The following is a 26,851-nucleotide window of genomic DNA, read 5'->3' as shown; positions in this document are numbered from 1 at the left end:
AAGTCATTTCAAACCAGGTGTTTTAGTGAGAGGACAACAAAACAAATAAATAAATAGAAGGACTTCAGGACAAGATGAAAATGTGAGCACAAATTTCTAATTCCCATTTATCTTCACCCAAATCCTAAACTTCCCTGGAAAAAATAAAAATCAACAGGCTATAAAAACCTGCAGGCACCGTTCATCCATGTTCCTAGGAAGTGAGCAGCACATTTTTGCCCACCAAAGCAGCTCAAAATACCTTTTCAAAACCATGCAATGAACACCAGATTTGGAATTTAATTCATAAATGATAGTGAGTCCTTGAGAATTTTTAAGCAAGGGATTAATGAGATTAATAGAATGAACAGGGGAAAAAAAGACGTGAAAGACACAGCAGAGATCAAAGTAGCAGAACTCAGTGTGTAATCGTATATTAGGATAAGAGAGAAGAAATAAAAAAAAAAACTTAAAGGTTTTGAGGCAGAGAATAGAAGATTTCGATATTTTAAAATATGTAGGCCTTTGGTTCATGAAAGAAATTATTTATCCAGACATAGAGATAAGTAGGATGCTAGGATATGGTTTTTTTCTCTTTGACTTCAAGTTAAAATTTCTCCTGCATGGTCCACTTCCCGTGTGCCAATCTGAAGCATATAACTTTAGAACTGAAAGGGACCATTATCAGATTTATCTTCCCGTTTTCCGTGTTAGAAATTTGAGACCCTTTGAGATTGTCTTGCTCAAGGTAAAATAAATAGTGGAATCAGCAGAATAGAACCCAGATCTTCCATTTCCATTATACAATGTTCCAATCCAGAAAGCAAATTTGCCAGAACATTATCAAATGTTAGAAATTAAGTTTTTTAAAAAAGGAAATTTACAGGTGTGCCTTATTCTGCATAAAAGATCTGTTCCTGAAATGTTGTGACTAGAATGAAATTTCATTAATCTGAACATAATTAAGTATACCCACAGGAGCTCACAATTTAAAGGACCCCTGTGATGAATTTTTTACTAAAATCAAAATTAATCAGATTTTTACTGTATTTGATTGTCATATATTATGCTTCCTTAATGTGAGACCCTCATAAATAAAATAGGGAAATAAAAATAAAAGCACTCTGCCCAATCACTTGTGAAGCAACAACTAATGAACCCAACAACATTAGAAGTTGAGCAGAAACTATTCAAATTGCCGTAAGAGAAAGGATTTGAGAGCCATCACATACGTTAAAAGTGTTCATTTATAAAATAAATATTTAAAAACTAGCCCTCCCAGAGGATACCTGAAGTGAGCCATACGCTGATTGAGAAAATACTCAGTAGACTATAAAGGTAGAAAACAAACTTATCAAGGGCCACCATTTGTGAATCCTTTTGCAATCATGTCAAAATGCCCATGGTCCAGTTTGTGCCTGACTTAATATTATATTTGGAACCAGTCATTTACACTCCTAGAATGAGGAACAAATGTCCAGCGCTTAAGGAAAGACATGGGAAACACTCCTTCAAATGCGTGAAGTCAAAGCATCAGTTAAAGAATTCCAGCAGCTGCTGCTGAGTTATATCCCTAAACAGAGCAATTGAAGGAAATCCCAAATGCTCAAGTTCACTGGGAACAGTTCATGCGTTTGATTGTGCCAATCATTTCAGATGAGGTAAACTGACAATCTGGTTTTTCTGCACCTGCCAATGTTGGTTGTGCATACACACAAATGTAGTAGCCCTTATTTTGTTTCACAGGTTCTCTCAAATAAAGTATTATTATTGGGGTGGGGGGAGTAAAATGGGGTGGGAGGAGAGAATGACTCATCCTAAGATGGGCAGCATCCTGTTTTAACTGTCTTTCCAAGGATATCATTAACACTGTGGCATTTGCTCTCTGAAGCCTGACCTAAGCCGGACAGGAAGCTGTTTCCAAACCTGGTCCAACAGCCAAGTCATTAACTCACAACACTCCTTAAGATCTGTCACTTATGGCGTCCTAATGTGGTATCCTCTAGGTCACCTTCATCTCCATCCCCTCCTTTCCTTCTCTATTCTCACCAGCAGTCAATCACCCCACCACAGGGATGCATGCTCAGAGCCAGGCTGCTCTGGAGGCCTCTCAGATCTGTCACCCAGGGATAGCCCTCACTAGTCCTGACTTCTTCTTTCCCCTCTCACCTGCTTGAAAATCTATCTGTCCTTCTGTCCCTGCATTATGGTCCTTACTGTGAGGCTGCTGGCTAGTTAATCTGTGCCTAAGTGTTCATGGGTGAGACTGCTTTACTGCAGCCCACAGGGGAATCAATCTTCATTTTAACATGGGCCCTTTGGAGGTAGGTAGACTTCCATCAAATAGTAATGCCAATGTCAAAAATGTCATACTTCGTGGACAGTGATTTGGGGGAAGGTGGTCTTTTATGAATCTAAAATCACTCCCAGTTAGACAGTTATTATATCCAAATGCACAATTGCCTTGTGTCTGGGTCAGGTAAATAGTCTGACTTATCACTGAATTTACTAAATTTATGCCTATTTGAAGACTTTTAATGTTGACAAAATTCATACAATAGACAGGACTTCAACTCAATCAATCGAAAAATAAGCAAAAACTCTTTAACTTCTTTTCCCAATTATTAAAAAATCATGACAAATGCAAAGACACTTAATAACACTTATTTTTACAAACCTGGATGAAGTCAAATATGGTAAGAGGCAGAAGATCATCCAAAATTGCTATATCTTTGGAGAATCTATTTAGAATCCCACCTATAATATAAAGGAAGATAAATTCCTCAAAAACCAGTAATCTTAAAAAGACATATCAATATTTTAAAAATTTGGATCATAGTAGAAGCATTCAGAACTCAAATAAGAATTAGCATGTAATCAGATAAATAAGGACTTAGAAAATTTTAGTATTGTACAAAGATTCTAAGTAACCATGTGTTGAAGTTATTGTCTCCCGCTTTTAAACCTTTATAAAATATAGATTGCTATAAGATTCAGGCAAAAACCAGTCTTTAATAGAGCCCTTATTACAAATGTTGTCAGGAATGGGCACTCATCCTACTACTACGATCTCACACTTGGAAGCCTGAGTTTAATAACTTACTAGATTCGCTATCATCATTCCCTTACATCTGTATTCCGTAACATACAGCTCTCCCTCTCCTCTGACTTGCACACCTTTCTGATACCTCTGCAGAACCCATGGCTGCTCTCAGTCCCTCTCTGCCCACTATGTGAACCTCCTTGGCCATGTTCTCTCTTTCTACCCTCCTCACCGGCAATCTAAGCCTCCTCAGCCTGTCTTCTAAATTCCAGACTCACATTTATAAGTCTGATAATTTTTTCCTTCAATGGAAAAAAGTTACACACAAAGTGTCTACCATGTGCCAGGCACAATGTTAGGCACTGAGATAACAGAGATGAATAAGTGTGCTGCTTGCCCCTGAGGAATTTATTGTCTAGGGGGAGAGTTAAACATACAATTAGATAAAATATAACATAATACTGTACAAAGTGATATTGAATCTTATCATTCACCTCCCCATTAACCGTAGGATAAAGTCCAAAATTCTTAGTTTAATATTTAATGCCTTCCATAACTTGACCTTAAACCACCGAGCTGGTAGAAGCTTCCTCAAACATTCTGTTTCAGCCAAATTGGTCTATTCTTAAACACATTCTACAGTCTCCTACCTTCCTGCTTTTTCCAAGTGGTTCCTTCTGCCTGAAAAGCCTTTCCCCTCATCTCTACTTGTCAAAATCGACATCATCTTCCTGGCCCAACTCAAATGCCCCTCCTGGAGGGAAACTTCAATGTTTGTACCAGCTGGAATTAATCCCTTCCTCCTCTGGACTCACTTACTACCTTGAATACATCTTGTCAGCACTTCTGTGCTATAATGACTATATCCTTGTCTTAAATCCTAGTCACTTGTTTATATGCCTTATCTCTTTTTCTAGACTATAAATTGCTAGAAGTCAATGGGACCATGCCACATTTATTTTGTATCACTCACAGCCCTCAGCAAAAAAATCTTACATGTAGGAATTGTTCAATACATATTTATTGATTTAAGACACTGTCATTAGGCTTTATCAATAATATGTTCTTTAGCATATTTAATAAAGCATATTTGTATATCTTTCCATAAATAAATGAAAAATTGAAAAGAATTAGCCTATGGTTTTTATAAATATTGTTCAGAAAATGAAAGTTCGCTTTGGTGAAAAAAATATTCTGGTGCTTATTATATTTCAAATGGTAGAGTTCTGTCAAACTAGGCATTCACACTTTCATCCATTCAACACACTCTACTGAGCACCTACTATGTGTCTGTGTGTCTTAAGGTCATTTAAATAGTGACATAGGAAAATCGGGCAAGGAGTCAGAGAAAGTCAAGGTCAATATACAATTGCAAAAAGGCAGACCTGGAAGAAATTGAAGGGCACATAGAAGGCAAGGAAGCATTGGTTGCTACCAAGTACAGCAGAGAATATCTAGGCAACATGAGAAAAAAGGAACCATAAATCAGTAATAGCAACAGTTTTTAAAAGAAAGCAGAATCTTTATGCATACGGAAATTAGGGGTGCGGGTAGGGTGGGAAAAGGACATATAGATGTAAGATCATCTTGCTATTTCAGTTCTCAGGAGCATAAAAAAGGAGGAATGCAAAAACAGAGATGTTTAAGAATCATATTGCAAAGTGGATTAAAGTTTGGAAAGTAAGACGAATGAGAAAACGAGATGAATGGTAAGTATTTAACTATGAAATAGAGAAGCTTCAGAACCCACTGTGAGCAGTGTTTAAGGGAACAAGGAGCTCTGAAAAGTGAAGAGGTGGGATGGAAAGTGCACCCCCTATGGGAACAAGGCCCCACAGAACGGAAGAACAATGGGGAACTAACGTTTATTTCGTTTTGACTATGTGACAAGCAAGTAGATTGCCTTGTTTCACTCTCACAACGATCCTCTGAGATAAGTATTCCTTTCCCTATTTTACGGATGAGGAAGCAACACTCAAAAGAGTAATTTGCCCATGATCATCACTCTTAGGGGACCAAGCCAGGCCTCAGACAATGCCTGTGCTCTTTCATTATATCTCATTGCCCATTTCTGACTGCTGGAAACTTGAGCAAATCACCTACCTCCTCTCGATCTGTTTTCCCATAAAAAATGAAATCATTGGATCAAGGTACTTTGACATTCCCTTTTAGGTCTAAAATTTCTTAGCTCCGAAACAGAGGATGGTGATGAGTATATGCAAATAAGGCAAAGCTTTAGTGACACACAGGGCTTCAGAATAAATATAAAGAAGACTTTCCTGAATACTAACACTGAAATTTTGTCACTCAGAAAAAAATGATGGATATTTGTTACCTTGAGATTTTTAGATATAAATCACTTTAAAAATCTCAATCTTGGAACTTATTCTTTGCTTTATAATCAAATGTTTGTGTGTCTACCTCCTCTCCCTAGTCTGTGCGTTCTTACAGGGAAAGAACTGTGCCTTCTTCGTCTTTTCATACCAGCCCCTGGCTTAGTACCACACAAAGTAAGTGCTCAACAGGTTGCCGGAAGAATAAAACCTGGTGGATTCCTTATTAACCTCAGATTCTCTAAATATGAATTTGTCTAAAGGGGAATCGATGGAAATTGATTACTTTCAAGTACCTTATTGTCCTTAGTTTTTTAAATCTTTGGTCTCTTTGCATCACTACTCTTCTGTGACTTTATTTTTGAGGTATAATTGACAAAATTATAAGACATTTAAAGTGTACAACATGATGATTTGTACATATACATTGTAAAAAAATTCCTCTCGTCATTCATTAACACATCCACCACCTCTCACATTTACCTTTTTTGGTGAGAACATTTAAGTTTTACTCTCTTAGCAAATTGCAATTATACAATACAGTGTTATCAACTATAGTCACCATGTTATACATTAGATCCTCAGACCTTATTTATCTTATAATTGAAAGCTTGTACCCTTTTACCAACCTCTACAATGGTGTCAAAAATGCTTTTAAAACACATTTTGGATTCCCCAACCCTCCCCAAAAAAGAAAAATAAAACCTGAAATGAATTTATGTGATCATCTTTGAACAGTTACATGAAACTAGTTAATTCTACTCCACCAAAAGACTTTATCAGTAAAAGAATTTTATATTTTTCCTCGATCACTTCAAATCTTCTCCTCTTTTAAACAATACTATACATTGGCAACAAGATGCCTGGAAACGGACTAGACCAAATATCTGAGGAGAGAAGGACAAGTGACCCAGAATGGCCTACTTCTACTGCCACAGTCCCATCAGCATCATGTTCTAACAACCTAGCTACTCTAATTAGCTGATACAGAAATATGAGGAGCAACCATCTCTGAAGGCCTATAATATCTGAGAAATGTACATGCCAGTCATAAGGAAACTCAACAAAGAGCAGATGCCTCTGTGCAAAAGCCAATGCTACTACTAGAAAACCAGCTAAATCACAGGCCCTTTTGAGGGTGGATCAGCAGTTTCATTTTTTGTATACCTAGTCAAGTACCTGCTTTCAACGTGTTAAGTGTTGACATAGGTGCTTGAAGAACAGAATGTAACATTTTGCGGTGTAAAATTTTCGACGCTGTGATTAGAGTATGCACCAGTGGTAAACCTCTGAAGAATCCCAGAGCAAGCAAAGTGTCGGCTACTCCCACGTAAATGTAAAAAACATAATATGAGCTGGTGCTGGTGATGATCACTGCATAGCTGTTATTTGTACCCTTTGTACTATTCCCTCTGTCTTGAGGAGGTGCTCTGGAAAGCAAAAGGAAAATTGTTATTTGGCAACGAAACTTTCCTATTGAATTTCCGATACATGTAAATGAAACTGAATTTGAATCTAAAGATTAGCACAGTTTGTGCCTTTAATCTCAAGGATTTACTATCGCAAGAAAGTAGATTAAGTTTTTTCACCATTGAAATAGATAAAATTGATCTTTATTAATGATAAAATAATGATAAAATAATAATAATAAAATAAATGATAAAAATAAAAAATAATGATAAAAATGACTCTTTATTAAATACTTTATTAAATATTAAATAGAGATAATACTAAATGTATAATGTTGTTTTAAATATTTTTATTGCATCTTCTGGAAAGTAAACACAACTAATTCCTTTAGAAATTGACAAAGAGCTGTCAGAACTACACATACTCACAATTTTAAACTAAAGAACTCAATTTTCCACTACTATTACCCTGTGGGGAAATGAAGCACAGTGGATATTACAATATTTAATAAGACCCAAATAATCATTAGAAACAAAATACAACCCACAATAGGATACAGAATACTCACTTTTTAAGTAGCCACAATACAACCAAAGAAATAGCCACCTGGAATAGAACAATACACAGTTGATTTTTTCCAACATCTTTACCTATTCCTCCCACACCCACCTCTCATTCCACCATGACCAACATCAAAATACACACAATTTCATCTTCCTTTGATTTGCTTTCCTGGGTCCAGCAGCTGCAACAATTGTTCAAAGAACCATTATTTGCGGTGAGAACATCTTAAGTTAACAGCATTTAAATTTTGCCAAATTAAATACTTTGCCATTTCCCTCCTTCATTCCACAGGAACTATTCATTGAATCTCACAGAAAAGCTAAGTTTATAGTTTTAAATAAACTTTGTTTCTTATAAAGAAACTAATCTCAGCCTGCTGGCAGATAATTTATAATTTCATTTGTCATGCAATGATTATGAAGGACTAATACCTATGAAACCAATTAATTATGGGAAAAGATGAGATTAATATTTATGAAAATCAGTTAAAAGTTTCAACCATGTAAAAATTCACAGTTTATGGATAAAGATAAGGTGCATTCAGGTTAAAACAGACAGGATTGATACTAAAATTATTTTGGGCTTTCTCAAAGTAGAAACACTTAACTGAGAGACAAATGTTCTATATCATAACTAGACCAAAAAAAATTTTTTTAATGACTGTGATTTTTGTAGTTCCTCTGATATTTAAATGATCTGTACTCTGTTCTATTTCAATTTGGCATTCTATTCTCCTACATACTCTGTGAGAAACAATCTTATGTTGATGCCATCACAATTATGATACTAGAAATGACTCTGAAATTATATAATTAGCCCAATAATAACTTTACCAAAGAATCAAATAGATAAAGACAAGAAAACTTGGGTAAAATAATTTTGAAAATGAACACAGCATAAAAATAAATAGGGGAGAAACAAACACGCTTGGTATAAGAAATCTATGTCTTATTTCATACTCAAATTTATCTTAAATATTTAATAGTACTACATAAAAAATTTACTGAGACCACTTAGCATTAATGAAGAAATTACATTATTAAGTTTTAGTTAAATTCACATATCATATAGGAGTATAATGATGAAAAATCTAAAGGCATCATTCTCACTTTCTGACTTTTTTTCATTGTATACACAGCCTCCATGCACTGTATTAATTAAAAAAAACTATTCTTGCTTCCTTGAAATTCAAAATGACAAGAAAATCGACAATAATCTAACTATTTCAAGAGTCTCTGTTCCAGTACAATTGCTTTCCTATTTCCTAAGACTAATCAAATTTCTCAAGAACCTAGATAAGGGTATATTTCTGAGTCACTTTTCAATTATTATTGTGCCCCTTTGTTCCAATTAAGGAAGCATTAATAATACTGGCATTGCCAACATTCTCTGGATGTGAGCACGTTCCAGGAATACATATTTTATAATATTTACTATGAACAATAACCAAAGCAGTTTTCCAAAGACCTGGTCTAGTCAATGTTACAAAAAGTTATTTCCTGGCTTTTGTGGATAGAGACCACTGTGGATAGACACATGGAATCACGAGTCCAAACTGCTTCTATTGACTGGAACAAAGACATTTCCAAGGACTTGACACAACGTCTTTAATAAAAATATCTGGGGCATATAGAAACAATTGAGTAGGCAAGTTGTATCATTTCCTCTCCAAAATGTTTTAAGGTTATAAAGTTCATGCAGTTTATGACAGAGTGACAGTCTTGGAAGATTAAAGAAGAAAAGCAAAAAGGTCTTTATCTGCAGTCTTTTTAGCGTTTTAAACATCATTCCATATCACATAGAAAACAGTACAGTCTAGATCAGCACTGTCCAATAGAAATTTCTACAATAACGAAATGTTCTATATCTGTGCTGTTCAATATTATTGCCACTTATCATGTGCCACTTGATCACTTGAAATGTGGCTAGTGTATACGACTTGGGAAATGAATTTTAAATTTTATTTCATTTTAATTAATTTCATTTAATTCATATGGTCATATGTGGCTGGTGGTTACTGTATCAGACAGTACATGCATAGATTATAATAACTATTAGTTGTGTAGGGTTGTAGACAGAGAATTTATTATATATCCATGTTAGGCATCACGAATCTGATGATGGCATTCTCTAAAGATAGATCCATGAATGGCCAAGATGATGATTCATAAACTTTGCAAATGGCCCTAAGGTGCAAAAGAAGAAGCATCCAGTATTTATAAGCTAAGTCAGAATAAAAATTATGTAGATAATTTGTTTACATGACTTAAAAAAAGGAGGGGCCAGCCCCATGGCCTAGTGGTTAAGTTCAGTGTGCTCTGCTTTGGCGGCTTGAGTTCAGTTCCCAGGTGCAGACCTATACCACTCATTGGCAGCCATGCTGTGGCAGCGACCCGCATACAAAATAGAGGAAGATTGGCACAGATGTTAGCTCAGGGTGAATCTTCCTCAAGCAAAAAGAGGAAGATTGCAACAGATGTTAGCTCAGGGCCAATCTTCCTCAGAAAAAAAAAAAAAGAAAGAAATGGAGTGAAGGGGTAGAATATCATAGTATATACATATGGAAAGAGAAGCCAAGTGTCTATATTTGAAAGACTTATTTGCTAAATGAACTAGTACACATCTTAAGAGATGTGATAGATGAAAGGTGATCATATATGTAGTAACTAACGCCAACAGTATGGCTTCAGAAATAAGATGTGATGTAGAACTAGAGCAAGAATATATTCAGGACCTATGAGGAACCCTCTCATAACATAACCTGGTCAGACACAAGTCTGACATTCACAGCTGAAGAAAATAGGCCTGAAAGAGAAGAAAACTGCCAAGGGCAATGTAATAAGGCCACATATAAAAAAGGCTCAAAAATGTGAATCTGAGCAAACAAGGTATAGTGGTCCAACATCCTATCACGAAAAAACCTTAATAGGCTACAGAGAAGACACTCCTGAATATTTCACTGCGGATTATCTGCAGAGGACTTTAAACATGACTTAAGGTTCTCAGTGCGCCGGATGTTGAGCCTAGTTTATAAGAGCAATCCCTTCTGGTCATAACAGATGTCCCTACTTCCCCTCATGGCCCCATCCAATCCATTTTCATTTTATAGCAGACAGAGTGATCTTTTTAAAACATGAAAAAGATCATATCATATCCTGGCTGAAGCGTGTCAAAGGCTCCCTACCGCATGCAAAATAAAACTCAAGCTCTTTACCACAGCCAATGGTCCTGCGAGTCTGGTTCTTGCCTACTTTTCTAACATCACCACATGCCACTCACTTCTCTCTCCAACCTACCCCCAACCCAATTATGCTCCTCCTCTCAGTTTCCATAATTCACCAAAACCTTCCAAGACCTTTGCGTTTGCCCCAGTCTTTGCAGCTAAGTGTCAGCTAAATGTCATTCCCTCAGAAAGGCCTCCCTGTCCATCCTCCTTTTCCCACCTTTATCTTAGTGCACTATTTATTTCCTTCAGTGCTTATCACATTCTATAATTATTTCCATCAAAATGTATTTATCATCTATCTCCTCCCTCAGAATGTGCTTCAAAAGACCAGGGAAGAGCCATTTTTGTCCTCTTTCCCATTGTATCCTCTGTGCCTAGTAAAATACCTGGTAAACAGTGGGCATTAAGTAAATCTGTATCTAATAAATAAAGGAATGGATAGATAAGAGGATACTGAAATAAAAACACACTTACAAACGTCATCAGAGAGAAAACTATGTAATGATCATGTGGAAAACTCATTTGAAAAAGCAGGTGGCATGTTATGTTACATAGGGTAAAGACAAAACCAAAACCAATTCTTTCTACAAGCTTTGCACATATACAGAATTCAGAACTACCTCCCAAGTCACAAAATGAGATCTGTGTATAAATGAATACCTATTAAAATACTATTGGCATTTTGAGTTTTTACCAAAGGAGCACAGCATAATAAACGTTCTGTTAACATTATAAACGTAAGCACATTGTGTATTCCATCTATACGTTCTCCACTGTATACACAGCACATAGAGTCGTGCCTGGCATATTGAAGGAACTCGAAAAATATGTGTTGAATGAATAAATAGCTGAATGAATGTCAGGTAGTAGTAGGAAAGTGACACCTTGTCATGATGTACTCAAGGCTTCACAGGTCAAATCATGCTCTAAAACATAGACCCACATTAAGTAAAGCTGCCTTAAAAGCATTGCTATCAATGGAAATCTCCTAATAATGGCAAGCTACCCAGGGATTCCTCATTAACAAACAGAAGGAAAATCATATAGGAATAGGACAAAGCAGTTCTCTGACACATTTCTTAAAAATCACAGAATAAAAGCACTGAACAGAATCTTTAGATACTCCAGTCAACAGTAATACCCTCTGGTTGTTGTAAAAGGAATCAGGAAACTCCCTCCTAATCTGTTATTTGCATTTCTTCTCTCTCTAGTCAATGACGCACTGCCAAGCAGGAGCGTTAGAAAGACCAACGTAATAGAAATTTTATAGCCTATATCCTTCGTGCTAATATGTAAGAACTTACCAAAGACATTGCCCCATAGTAGGGAAAACAGTACAAAGATACAACAGTAGACTGACTCCCTTATCAAACTTACACACTAATGATAAGTGGCAACAAACTGAATAGACCAAACCAGTTTTTTTGGTTTAGCAGTTTGAAGAAATAAAAAAGGTTAAGTATTTTGTATTGTAAAAGGGAAGCATATTAAACCTATTCTATAAAATCATAAAATCTAAACTGAAGTAATACCCCTATGAAAACTAAAAATGGATAAATCACTTTCATCAAGGAAGAAACGTATCTGAACCTTTCTTTAGGTTCTCTGATCATGATGAGCATGAAGCTGTAAACAAGTTTAAAAGAACTAAACTGTCTTCCTGGATTAGCACCTGTACCATGATACAAAGAACCAATGAGATATTCAATGGTAATGAGGAAGGGGCACACTGGTATTAAGAAAGGACCTTAGTCTAAAAGGAAAACTAGGGGCTGGCCCGGTAGTATAGTGGTTAAGTTCACGTGCTCCACTTCGGCGGCCTGGGGTTCTCAGGTTCGGATCCTGGGCACAGACCTACACACCGCTCATCGAGCCATGTTGTGGTGGCATCCCACATACAAAATGGAGGAAGACTGGCACAGGTGTTAGCTCAGTGACAATCTTCCTTAAGCAAAAACAGGAAGATTGGCAACAGATGTTAGCTCAGGGCCAATCTTCCTCACCAAAAAAAAAAAAAAAGAAGAAGAAGAAGAAGAAAAACTATGTAAATTTTGATTCAAAGAAAGTGACAAAATTGTGAACATTAGTGAATGATTTTTTAGCTATATAACTATGCACATAATTAAAACAATTCCCATGTGTCTACCATCACCAAGTTTTTGTTAATCAAAATTTTGAGAGTCAGTTAATTGGCAATGCCTCCAAGATATCGGCCAAAAAGGCTCATCACCTATTACGTTATTTCTTGCCTACAAAATGGCATTGTCAATTGCTTTGTCCATTAAAAAGACAATTTTTTGCAATAATTGTGAGAGCTCAGCTAATAATGGGTAGCTATACAGCATTTACATCTCTGTTGTAATTTAGTTTCTAACCCAAAGACAAAGGACCACTGTCTTCTTGATTAAGTGACCTAATAATATTGTACACATGTGTAGCAGCTCAATGCTCAATTACTAATTAATTAATTAATTAATCATACATCATTTTGAAAGGTGCCTAAATTCAACTCTATGGAGCTGCATGACACAAAGGTCCTGTAAATAAACATAAATCACCACCACATTCAGCCAGGCCCCTTTTTTCTTATATAACTCTATAAATTAAAAACAATCAGGTAATGTGATCTCTCAATGCAGAAGTCCAAATCTTTAACAATTAATAAGGGCTGGTTTGAGATTAAATGTCACACAGGACTGGGTTTTATTCACATTAATGTTAGTCATTTGGCATGACTGGCAGAGATTAATGAGGCAAATTTGAAATACATTTCAATGCAATTTTTACTACTCATGTTAATCATGTTAATGTAAGAATGTCAAATTACCCAATCCCATATTTTTGTTAAAATGTAAAAGAGATTATTGAAACTTTTATTATATCTGTTATAAACTCATTCATCTCAAACTATCTTGAGCTTTATAATGATGATATGACATTAGGAATATTCATGAGAACAGCAACTAGCATCACTCGCTGTGTGCCAAGCCCTACATTAAGTGCTTTATAATCATGATGTCTCCTAGCCCACAAAAACTACCTAGGAAGCTGGTACTATTCACAGTCTCCATTTTATAGATGAGGAAATTGAAGATCAGAGAGGTTAAATAACTTGCTCAGTTTCATAGCGTTAACAAGACAAAGTTGGGTCACAGCCAGGTCAGTCTGATTCCACAGTTGGTGCTGTACCATACTGCATCTCGCATGAAGCCTCCATTTGGTTTATTAATTTAAAATAGTAGTGGGCAAAAGAAGAGATATCACCAGAACTCAAAGATCAAGTGGAAACTGATGGTTTACAGCTGAAGTTGTATGTACAACTTTTTGGTACATACCTTTAGATATTTAACACTATCTTACTTGGTAAAGGAAGAGTGATGATATTTTATGTAGACTTCTTAATTGAAGTTAGAAACAGCCTAACAATAGGAAAAACATAAGTCATAAGTTTGAATTTTGTTAATGTATACATTTATATTGTCTCAGGAGAGGCAGTTCTTCACCTGGGTCATTTCTTCCCTGAAGGTAGCATGGGCCTTCATGTTATTTAGGTTGCGCGTTAGGACACATCCAGTAGTGTCCTCTGCAATAAATATCTAGAGTAAGCAGTCATTCACAGGCTGAATCTAATCCACAGATGTGGTTTGTGGTGCCCCTGTAGTGTCCGTTTGTTTGTTTCTATTTAATCAACTACCATGGGAAAATTTTACAGAAAAATCTGGATTTCCATCTTATCCTGACAAAGAAGAAGAATTACCAAAACTGATCGCACATTCCCTCATGGCAAGTCCTTGGTTGGTACCGAGCTACAGTTGTCCCCTTTAGACAACTGGAGGGCAAATGCTCTCCATTCAGCCTCAAGCCACTTCACCTGCAGACATTCTCTGCCAGGTCCCTTTGGGTATTTAGGTGGCTGCTCCTGATCTAGAAAAAGCCTCATCCGCCACCCAGCTTCAGGAACCTCTTACATTGATGCGGCCTACTGTGCTGTTTGCACCTCCCCCTTTTTTTAACCTGGTGACATGAAGGACAGCAGGGGCACAGCAAAGAAACTATGATGGCAGCATTGAAGACAAAAAAGTTCTGTAAGCAAGAAGGTGATGCGAATCTCTGAAAGGATTGTTTCAAATGATTACTAAGCCACTAGTATATATTTATTTCATTTTATGAAGAAATAGTCATTTAAATGTGGTGATTCATCACTTGCGTATTTAATAATGCAATATCTAGAGTCAAATGAATTTAAAATTTAGTACAGAATGATTTTCAGTGTTTAATTTCAATCCATGTAAATGCATTCTACTTTGAGGTTTTGAATCTTTCTACTAAAAATTTTCTTATGGAAGATATGTGTTTAAGTATATTTTATACTCTATGTATGAAATAATAAAATATCAATAGAAGAACTCTACGAAACTATACATAGCATTATACAAGGTAAAATTACGTATATACATATGCACTTATATTTACGTGTACACATACATTTATATATGTGTGCATATATATGTATATATCGTTCCAAACTATTCTTAATTTAACTTTAAATCACAGTAATATTTTACAACAGAAAATTCTTACCTCAGCCAGAAAAACAACTAAGCACCAAATTAACACAAAAATTAAGCTCTTGTGGACAGTAACATATCGAAGGTACGTGTTCCACGTAGTCACTGCTGGTGTGCTCTCAACATCGTCAAAAAAGCACTCCTGAAAAAAGAATCACAGTTATTACAGCGAGACAACACAGTTGCACACCACTATTGCGGTTTTATTATGAATATGTGTATGCAAAGGAATACTACTGTTTGAAGCTAAGTGAATTTCAGCAAATATAAACCATTACGAAGGACATGCGTGATGTCACTCCACAGCCATTATAATGTCCAATAGAGCAATACAGCTTTTTGAAAAATGATAAACACTGCACTTCTTCAAAATTCTGAAAGTATATCACTGATTATATAACTGTACTGTTTTTGAACAATTTTACCATTTTAATACTTAACAGTGTCACATCTTCTCTCAAATAAATGGTACCATCAAATTGAGGCTTCCCAGAACTGTCCTTGATTTAACTTATTTCTTCAGGGCTCCCTGTACAAGTAGAGTTTGGAATTTCGCTAGCTACAGAGGTCTTCCAATAGACCTGAAGTCCGACTGACGTGTGCATATTCCTTAGTAGCTCAGATTATCTCTCTTTCCAGCTGTGACTTAAGTTCCATAATTCTAATCCTCAGTATATTCCCCTAGAAGTCTTGATTTGTCCTTTAATAGACACATTTCCAAAATTTGAAAAAGAGCAATTCCAGATATTCCAAAGGGAAAAGATAGTTTTGTTTCTCACGAAGTCAACAAAATTCATAGAAGAAGCACTAGAACCTCAAAGACAGGGTTCTACAAAAGCAGAATATAGCACACTGGTTAGATATAAAGATTTTTGAAGGCAGGTAAAACTGGGTTTGATTCTGGACTCCACCATTGACTTCCTAAGAGCTGCTTGAATCTGGGCAGCTGAAGTTCTCTCAACTTTAGTTTCCTTATCTGTAAATGAGGATAATGATAGGTAACTTCTGGGACAGTGGTGGGAATAAGTCTATGCTGCCTGGCACTAGAAGCAATCAACAAATAGTAACTATTATCAGTCAAAGAGATCATTCTTTTCAACTAAATTTATAGGTTCAGATTTGAGATATTTATTCAGATTGCTATTAAAACCATATAGATAAATTATCCTTTACAAAACCTTTTTAAAATTATAGAAACACTGAAAGTATATATTTTAATCATCTATTCTGTTCCCTCGTTTTACCAAGGAGGAAATTTTTGTCCAGAGATGTTGAATGACTTGTGACTTGCCAAAGTTCACACTACTCTTAACTGATCTGTGCTATTAAACAGATCAATTTATTACAACCCTGCCTGTTTCATCCAAGGCACTCAAGGCATTTTTCTAGTAGCAAACAAACAAAACCCCTCCTCTTTTATATTCTTTCCTATTTTAAGAACAAAAGCATTTTATTCTTTAAAATAATGTAAAAGACTTTCTACCTGACGGTTGGTGCTAGTATATGTTGAGTTTCACTATACCTTCTTTAAAGAAACTTGTCCAGAAATCCAATGTATAAAGCAAATTTAAAAGATAAAAAAGCCCACAGTAACCAAATTCAGGTGAGACTAATGTATAAACCAGAATGTAAATTAATCCTGGCTAGAGACTAGATGCTTATATACTTTATATAGGCTACCTCTCTACAGAAATATTTCTTGGTCCCTAAATAACTGAAGCTACTATTTGTTTATATATTTATTTATACTCCACCTCTTCCCACAGAGGTTTTAAGTTGGTAATAAAGCAGATTTATAATAATTTATACTTTTTCTAATTTATAATGATTATCACAAGACCTAGGAAAGACCCACCCAACAGTAGCCTTTAAGATAAACCTCATCCTAAACCCATAATTTGAGGAAGTTTTGTTACATACTATATATTGCGTTGCACTCTACGGGAAAAAAATCACTAATAATTTATACACACCTTTAAATCTTCTTCACTAATTTCTTCACTTATTTCCAAGCCACTGTCTTGAGATAATCGTCTTGAATATATATCCATTTCAGTTAAGTTCGCCTGAGGTGCAAATGACATCTTTCGTGTGGATGCTGCTGTTTTTCGGTGCGTGCTTTGACCTTGGTTCCCTGAAGAGTGCGTCATCAGGTTCAGAACAGACTGCCTCCTTCGTCTCTGAAATGTGGGGCCAGTGTTGATCACGTTGCTTCGAGGCAGGATGGCCTCTCCCTGCTCGGAATCTGGAACTAAGGACAGCCTTCTCTCTAAAGGCTCATCAGAATCTTCTTCAATGCCATTCATTTGTAATGAAGTCTTTTGTACAATTGAAAATTTTCTTATAGAGTTGATTGAATTGAGAATAGAGTTCTTTCTGTTTTCACCAAACTCTCCAGTCTGTTTAAAAGATTGTTTTTTTGTTTCGTTCCAGGAGACGGCAGCATCTCCTTCTAATGAGAAACGCCGCAAAGTCTCAGTTAGGATTGAATTTCTTCTTTCCGCATTAAACTGGTCGAAAGAATCATACCCCATGAGCTTTGAGCTGAAGTCAGGCCGTAGATTTTGTAATTCAGAAAATGTCCCATAAAAATAGCTGCTACCTTCATGTAAAATTAATATCTTGTCAGCTTTCTTTAAATGTTCCATTTTAGAAGTGACCAAAATCCTAGTTTTGTTGGCCATCAATTTACAGACACAGCTTTAAGAATAAAAAAAGATATAAATAAGATCAAATTTGTAAACACTTTATTACAATAGTATATGTATTGCATTTTAACATTTTATTAATGTATTCTCATATAAAACCTCTATCATACAATGCTATTCATATACTTAATTCTAAAAGTAAATACTCAGTAAGGAATTTGGTGCCTCTTGAATTATCATAGCATAAAATATTGTATTATTGAATTATTATAGTATGCTACATTGTAAAGTTGAGCGTTAACAAACTTAGAAAGAAATTAATTATCTGATATTAAATAAATGTTTGATGAGCAAATTGGTTACCCCCTGGGTCTTGTTTTATTCATCTAGAAAATGAAGGAATTGTTAGATGACCCTTAAGATTTCTGGTGGTCTATATTTCTATGTGTCTTCTAAAATGTCAGAGCTCTCTCATTCTATAAATTTCCTATTCATTTCCTTTCACATTTTGAGCTGACCACCAATTTAGTTCTCAAGAGCTTATATTAATTCTAATCTAATTTGTTAAAAAACAACAAGCCTGAGAATTGGATAATAAATTTGACCCTCCTCTAATAAAATTAAAAGTTTAGAAGTATATCTTGACTAGAATCACCTAAGAGAAATCAATTTCTTTTAGGCATTAAACCATTATATACTGTATAGAAAGGGAAATCATTTTAAATTGTACTCTAACATACTAACATAGCTAGCAAAGTTTATCTCGGTAAGAAGTTACTTATCACAATCACAAGATGTAAAAATAGCATCTTAGGTATTAAATTTAACTAAATTCTGGGAAAAGTGATTCTAGGAATAAAACAGCCATTTTATATACACAACATGTCTACATCTTTATTGCTTAAAATGTTTACTTCTAGAAGAGCATCATGACAATTCTCCTAACAAACTACTTGATAGTCCATGAAATCACTTTGACACTTTGAAATGAAGTCCTATAACTAATTGTTCCTCTTAGGAACTTCACATACATTGAGCCCTAACGGGAGCTCCAACAAAATGTAAATCCTGAGTTCTGTGTGACTGAGGAAGAGGTTCTGAAGGAGGCATTGAGATAGATGAATAGTGGGAGCATTCACTTACATTAAAACATTCAGCTTGTTTAGTTCCTTAAGAAGTTTACTATCTAAGGAGGAGATGGAATAAAATACTAAGACAAAAAAAAGCAAATAAAAATTTTGAGTATAATAACCAATAAAACAATATAAGATAAGTCACAAGGCAATAATACTGTAAAAACTACGTAGATAGTGACTGTTATAACTGTAGGAATGGAAGAAATTGGTTTCGCAGGAAGTAGTCAGAAAAGGTTTTAATGGAAGTGATCTTGAATCTTGACCTTGAAGGGAAGATCAGATTTAAGTGCTATGTCACACAGAGTCACAATAGTGGACATATTTCTCAAGGGGTAATACGTAGTCTATGATGGTATAGTCATTCTTTCTTATCTCTTAGCATGAGCATTATAAGTTATTCAAAGAACATACCTTTCAAATATTTCTTTTTCTGTTAAAACATCTAGGTATCCAAAAGGAGAGTCTAATAGGTACAAATCAGCATCTTTGTATACTGCTCTAAAAGGAAAATGGAAATTCAATTAGATTTCTTCAATATTTCCTATGTCATCTAGTGTAGATAATTTCAAATGAGGAACAAAAAGATAAGTCACAGATGATTTTTATGGCTTTTCACAACACTCCAAGAACCACTGAAGTGGTTTTGCTAATTGTAAGTGGCATAAACTAGAAAAGTTACAAACTGAATCACACCATACCATACAATTTAAAATATTACCTTAAAAAAAAAAAGAAAAGAAAGAAAACCTTTTAACAATAGTATCTACTTAGAGCCAATCACCATGCTATGAGCTGGGAATAAGATGGTAAAAATTATACAGTCCCTGCCTTCAAAGATCTTGCATCTTGGTGGGTAAACAAAGAAGAAAACAGACTGTTTCAATCCTGTAAAATGTCAGAGACAGCATCTAAATTGCAGCACTTATCGGAAATCTTTTTTTTTAAATGTTTCTCAGTGTTGACTGCTACCAACAAATGGAGAGCAGCACTGTGCTGTCCATTGTGGCTGTATAATTGATATTGCATTTTGCTTCTTATAGTCTCAGTCTCTGTATCATATTCATAAGAATTCCAAACAACTGAAGGATGAAGAATTCACAATAAAAATGTATACCCATTTTATTTTACTTTTTTTTTTTTTTTTTGTGAGGAAGATCAGCCCTGAGCTAACATCCGTGCTAATCTTCCTCTTTTTGCTGAGGAAGACTGGCTCTGAGCTAACATCTATTGCCAATCCTCCTCCTTCGCCCCCCGCCCAAAGCCCCAGTAGATAGTTGTATGTCATAGTTACACATCCTTCTAGTTGCTGTATGTGGGACGCGGCCTCAGCATGCCCAGAGAAGCCGTGCGTTGGTGCGCGCCTGGGATCCGAACCCAGGCCGCCAGTAGCGGAGCGCACGCACTTAACCGCTAAGCCACGGGGCCGGCCCTTATTTTACTAAAAAATATGCTCGTTGAACCAATAATCAGTTATTCACCTTGCTAAAGAAATCCTTGCTCGCTGACCTCCACTCAGTGTGATTCCACCTTCTCCAAGAACTATATTGTCTTTCTCAGGAAACTTGGAGATGTCCTGTTACCAAAAACAGAAAATTAGAGAGGACTTGTCAGTATGTTGGATCTGAATTTGAAAGGTACATTTTCCTCCAAATGCAATCATATATCAGACTATTGTTTTAACCACAGCAGAAATTTCGAACACTGTATCTCAGTTATTTCAAATCCACTTAAATTGGTCAAACCGTTGTTTAAATTTCATAAATAAATTTTCCCTTAATTTTTAAAATGTCATTTATGATCATTAAATAAGAATTGGAAAACATCAAAAAGCAAAGTATATTTATAGGTATGTAAATATGTGTGTATATCATCCATAGGCCAAACCCAAGTGCTACTAACACGCTAAGGTGCACTTCCTTCCAAGTTAAATTCACTCCTTTAAAAGAAAATCTCCAAAAATGAATAAACCTCCTAAACAAAGAAACTAAAAGAATACCATTCGCATCCCTCTGCAGGATCTAAAAATATTCAGTGGGCACCATGAGTACAAGGCAACTCCTTTCCATACTTCTCTCACCCCCCCACCCCCCCACCCAACCAACACAGCCTTCCTCCTCATCCATCCTTGCACCTCAGTCCTATGTTCTCTCTCCCTTCACTCTCCCTCTCCCGTCACCTCCCTGACACACGTGTCCTGTCATCTTTCCTCCAGTTAATGAACTTCTCTGTGGCAACAACCATGCTAGGCATTGTAAAAGAAGATTAGAATTTATAAGATATAGTCCTTGATTCCCAGTCATTATAAGTCTAACTTGGAGGATAAGCCATAACCTTGGAGAATGCTAAATAACACCCAGAAGATTTAATTAACCATTTTAATATAGGTTATAAAACAGTACACAATTATTTGGCAAATAATACATTTAATAATAGATTAATTGGCAAACATGGATAATAGAAGTGTCCATACAACAGACAGAAAATACTAGAAGGCTTTCTGTAAGAGACGGGATTTGGCCTGAGACTTACAAAATGAGAAGAGTTAAATAAATAGTACTTTCTGTTTAGTTCAAAAAAAGTTGAACTTTTCTCTTCGCATTCTCGTACATCTGCTCTTTTCTTTTGTTACCACTGTCTTCTGTCCCCCTCTACTAAAAATACTATTCCATACTATCTTTTTTTTTCTTTCACACTCCAGAGGCAATCCACCATCTCTCCTTGATCTACCACCAACATTATCTATATTTAAATTGTCAAAATGGTTACTTTTGCTATTCATTTTTTTCTGTTATTTCTCATATGAAAGTTAAATAGAACTTCATACACAAAACTCTCAACTCACAAAGCAGGTAAGTGATTATTTATATTAAGAACTATTTGGCAGCTCCTGTAAACTGGAACCATGCTAACCACTGCCCCGAGAAACTGTTGCTATCACAACACTCCAGACCTTAGGTGACCAAAGCCCTGTGATCAAAAATGCTGACATGTTGGAGGAGATGCAGCAGGACCCAGTAGAGCTGGCTACTCAGGCATTGGAGGAATATAACACAGAAAGGTCACTGAGATCCAGTGACCACCTGTACCGCAGATGAGGAGGACCTTCCACGGTTATGAGACATGTGAAACCAGGTGCTTCATTTCTTCCTACTGGACTAAAATTCTTTTGTTCAAGTCATGGACTAGGCCACATACATAGGATTCCATTCAAATAACAAGGACTACAACTAAATTCCACATCCCAGAGTCTGAAATCTTCAGCCTTGCTAAAGAAGCACTTCCAGGAAAATCTCGGTCTTTAAGCCTTTACTGAACTATTTTATACAGCACATCCTATGCACTTGTTTCAAGTAATTAGCACGACGGCTCACATGTGTAGTTCTTCTCTTCTGCACCATATTTTCCTTCCCAACCTCTCATTCTCTTTTAAAAAATTAAACGTTTTAGAGAAAAAAAAGAATAATTTGCCTTATATGAATATATTGAGTGCAGGCTTTTGTAAAGGAGGCAAATTTTCGAACACAATCTTAAAAACCAGAGGTTGCTGGAAGTATTAGAATTTTCCTTTTGTTTTTTTTCAAATTTGAATTCAATATCATGCTAGTTAAATGAGTTAAAATTTTTAAATATTTTTAAATTTAGAAATATCAGTAGCTATCTTTATAGTACAATTATGACACAGTTACACTTAGGGAATGGATTATGGATTTAGAGGGTGCAGAATCCTAGCCCAGTGCAAGAATTTAACAAAGACTTGTGGAATGAAGGAAGAAAGGAAGGGAAAATGGAGAAAGGGAGAGTAATCAAACATTAAGCTATAAAGAAAGGGGTACGTATAAGAAATGGAAGTGAAGAAAGGTGTACAGCATAGAGAATGAAAGAAAATGGGGAAAGGAATGAATGTCAGAAGGAGAAGTAGATATTTGTAGGAAAAAAAACAAGACATTGGCAGAATAAAAGAGACAAGAAAAGCGAAGGGGCAGATAAGAAACAATAGAAGAAAATGAACTCTCGTCTACACTTTAGTAAATACCCCTAATGAATTTAAATGTCCAGAGTACAAATGCAATTTTATTACATTAATATTCTTTTCTTAAGACAGAATAAATAAGAGGCTGTTTCAGCCAAATTTATCTCATAGGAGCCTGTAATATTTATACTTTAAACAAGCCAAGAAAATAGAAGGAGGGAGGAGGAAATAAAAATCCTCTTCCTCTTTTCTCATGTGAATAGGGTAAAACAAAATATTAGAGAAAGAAATCAGAAGATCCTCAGGTGAACTCAGGCTTGACATGTTGAGATCAAATGGAACACCAGCAAATTCCTCCAGAAAGAACCAGAAATAGCACTACCTTTAGTCTTAGCACTCCTCAGATCCTAACCTGAAACTGGTCCAGGGAAAGGAGAAAATGAGAGATTCAAGGAAGGAATTGCTAGATGGTTTCTTGGTACCAGTTTCGTGTTACTCCATCTGTTTCCATTATAACCACAAGCTACTCTGTTTCCTTTTTATTTTCAAAACAGTATTAGCTTTGAGCTCCTATGACAATGTACTCTGCCCCAGTGCCTGGTCTTTTCAGCACCCTCTGTCAGTCAGCCACGGCTGCATCTCCGGAGGGCCCCAGGCCTCCCTGGGATGATGATGCCTAGTGAGGGACAGGTCGTCTTTAGCCCAGGTTAGAGGGAATAGGATTTCTCAGTGTGAAAACTTCCCTCCAGGAAGAGAGAAGAGAACCTCCAGGTTGGGTGCTCCCTGAGAAAATGCCACGAAGAACTGCATCCAAGTGTCCTTGCTTGTGAGCCACTGATGAGCTGGAATCTGAATTATGTTTGTGGTGCCCATGTTGAGAGCTGTTGGATGTCATGGAAACTGTGCTTGCAGTGGTTGCTCAGCAAGTAACAAAGCTGGAATACTGAACTGGATGGCAAGAGGCACAAGATTTGAACCTTGGTCTGAAAGCTTATTGTGAAATCTCAGCTATGTAACAGCTCTACGACTCAATTTCCCTAATCATAACATGGGTGGAACCATAGTTCATCTTTCATAAAGGGTGCCAAGTATGAGAATTAAGGAAATGACATTTACAAAGCTATTCAATAAATATAAAAACAATGAAACAAAATGTGACCATCCAAGTGGAATATTTTTAATTCTAAAATAAAACTTAAACAAAATAGAAAACATGAGTGCCAACATCGGCCAGAGAGGACAACAATCTGCTTTCTAGCCCTGTCTCCACTACCAATTGGATAAGTAGCTTTGGACAAGTCTCTTCTGGGCTTTAATTCTCCATCTTTAAAACAGGGATAATAGTACCTTTCTTTAACAGTTATAAAAATTTGAAGTAACTTAATATAAAGAGGTTGGTCCATAATGTACACTCAAACATTGGCGACTGGCAATTATATAATGAGATATTTACCAACGATCTGTCTATGGCATTCATTCCCATTTGGCCTTGAGTAGAATGCTTACCTATTGTGATACTATGCCCCACTCTCCTGTTAGAGGAAAAGCAGATGCTTATGAAGGCCTGATCACAGAGTTTTTATTAGCATATGATTGTAAGAAATGTACAAGGGATAAAGTATTGAAAAAGCACTGGACTTAATCAGAAGCCCTGCATTCAAGTCTTGAGTTTGCATGTCCTTACCAGATGTATTTCTGTTGAAATTGCTATTTATGTGGTCATGTGCTTTAAAACTAAAAGTCAAGGTTCTTAAGGGTAATACAATATTCCCAGGCAAGATCTAGAGTTTCTTCCCCATCTTCAAATACCACCACTCCAGAAATGGCTGGTTAATTTTATTTGACATTTTAGCCATGCCAAATGTTAATGCTTTTATTGATCTTATTATCTTCTCATTATAAAAGAATCAAGTAGGGGGGGATGCCAGTTCTTAACCTTCTTTTTTTCTGAGACACTTTTTCTTGTTTTGGGGATAACTATGTAGTATTTAATTTGAAATTTCCACTAGAGTATATTTCAGCAGTAAAAACAAACAAGAAGACTATTTTTAAATCCCCACACTTTCTGCTAATTGACTAACATACTACTGAATGGAAAACATCTAATTAGACACATAAATATTTTAGTAATCAACACCACAGGAACCTTCTTGATAATCAACATCAGAATACTATAATAAAAAAGTAGATTGATGCAAGCTGCTGTCAGCAATTCTGTGCTTGAATTCATTTGCTCACATTTATTTGCAGTCTGGACTAGACTGGACTGGAAGTGTAAGATCTTTGTATTTCACATACAGCTCCATCAGAGGCTATGTGATCTTCCTTGGCATTTGCTACCAAAAAAAAAAAGTCGACTGATAATATCATTGTACATAAACCATTAGGCTTTTGTGATTTTACTTCTATGAGATATATTCTCACAAATGGGATAGCTAGGTCAAATGCATGTGTTTTCTTTATTTTTAAAATATATTGACAGAATTCTTTACAAAACAGCTTTTAAAAAGTTATATTTCCAACACCAAGATTTAAAAGTATCCTTTTCCTCACATCACCCCAACTATTACACATAGCAACTTGGTCCCCATTCAATTACGCCCCCTACAACAGTGGTCTGTAAGGCACATCTCATAGCCACTACAATATTTTACCAAAAAAAATTGGCAAAGGATATGAAGTCAGAATGGCTAACAAACATGCAAATATGTATAATCTCACAAGCAATCAGGAAATTGCAAATTAGGACAATAAAGAGATATGACTTTTTATAAATTAAAATGGCAAAAATTAAAGTCTGTCAATAACAAGAGCTTTCAAAGATGTGAGTCAATGGAAACTCTCATAAATGGCTGGTGGTAGTGTAAACTGGTACGGCTACTTTAAAGTGTAATTTGGCAGGATCTAGTGAAATCGGAAACGTGCAGTGTATACCATGATACCACAATTCATCTGCTAAATATCTACGCCAGCGAAACTCATGCGTATGTGCAAAGAGAAATATTCAAAGATTTTCAGTGCAGTGCTGAGTAAAATCTTGAAACAATCTAAATATTCATCAATAGCAGAATGAGTAAATCAAGTGTGACATATGAGTACAATACAGCAGTTAAGAATGAAAAAAACTTCCACATATAAGTAGCATAGCTAGACCTCAAAAAGATAATAGGAGCAAAGAAAGCAAGTTGAACAATGATGTATACAAATCATATCATTTATGTAAGTTTCGAAGCCACACAAACAAAACTATTAAATATTGTTTATAGAGACATATATGTATATATGGGTATAAATTCACTTAACTGGATTGGAAAAGTACATACCACATTCATAATAGTGATTGCCGGAAGCTTTGGGTTTATGGAAGAACGATGGTGAGAAGGATTTGGTGAAAATTCTACTTAGAATTTGTCTAGGGCTCTAACAATGCAGTTAAGAAAACAGGGATGTTGTCACATGAATGTTTTCTATCTAGAATAGACGCTAGTGATACAGATGACATTTAAAAAGCATGAAAATAAAAGATTCCTGCATCTGAATAGATTCGATGTTCTAAGTCAATGTATTTGGCTCCCTTTTCTGGACTGAAATCATTTATGAAGAGACATGTGTGAATTTGGATAATTTAACAAGTATCTCAGAGATCGTAATTAATAGGAAGCTGTCGAGATTGAAATGAAACAAAATAATGAGGTAGGTGGAAGAGAACTGTGAATAAGCCCATTATTTTAAGATCAAATACATTAGTAATACCAATATCCTGCTGTTAAATGTGAGTACTTGTTCTGATTACCTAGTTTATTGCTCATTTACGGATTTTTTTATTAGTGTTTGGCTTTTTCTATTTGATTTAACATAAAACACTTTGTTTCATATGCACTGTTAAACATTTATCTTTGTTGATTACTAAGGGCACTCAAATCTAGTAATATATTTATCTTAAGGGTGTTGGTTTTCAGCCTTCACAGCAGATT

At 35.7% G+C, this 26,851-nt stretch overlaps 1 protein-coding gene across 1 annotated transcript in view; it reads right to left on the bottom strand.

Annotated features, from left to right (window-relative positions):
• Positions 1–26,851, bottom strand: part of CFTR (CF transmembrane conductance regulator) — a 170,183-nt gene that overhangs the window by 58,532 nt on the left and 84,800 nt on the right. Inside the window, exons 12-18 of the mRNA XM_004418769.3 lie at positions 20,386–20,480; positions 19,319–19,405; positions 17,097–17,823; positions 15,137–15,265; positions 7,334–7,371; positions 6,535–6,785; positions 2,657–2,736 (exon numbers count right to left, since the gene is read on the bottom strand). Coding sequence (XP_004418826.2) covers positions 2,657–2,736; positions 6,535–6,785; positions 7,334–7,371; positions 15,137–15,265; positions 17,097–17,823; positions 19,319–19,405; positions 20,386–20,480 — 1,407 coding nt within the window. The remainder of the gene's footprint in view (positions 1–2,656; positions 2,737–6,534; positions 6,786–7,333; positions 7,372–15,136; positions 15,266–17,096; positions 17,824–19,318; positions 19,406–20,385; positions 20,481–26,851) is intronic.

Source organism: Ceratotherium simum, chromosome 1 (assembly GCF_057802395.1).
Source record: "Ceratotherium simum simum isolate JZ-2026a chromosome 1, ASM5780239v1, whole genome shotgun sequence".
In the NCBI taxonomy this organism is placed as follows: domain Eukaryota; kingdom Metazoa; phylum Chordata; class Mammalia; order Perissodactyla; family Rhinocerotidae; genus Ceratotherium; species Ceratotherium simum.
This window is presented reverse-complemented; position numbering and strand designations above follow the sequence as displayed.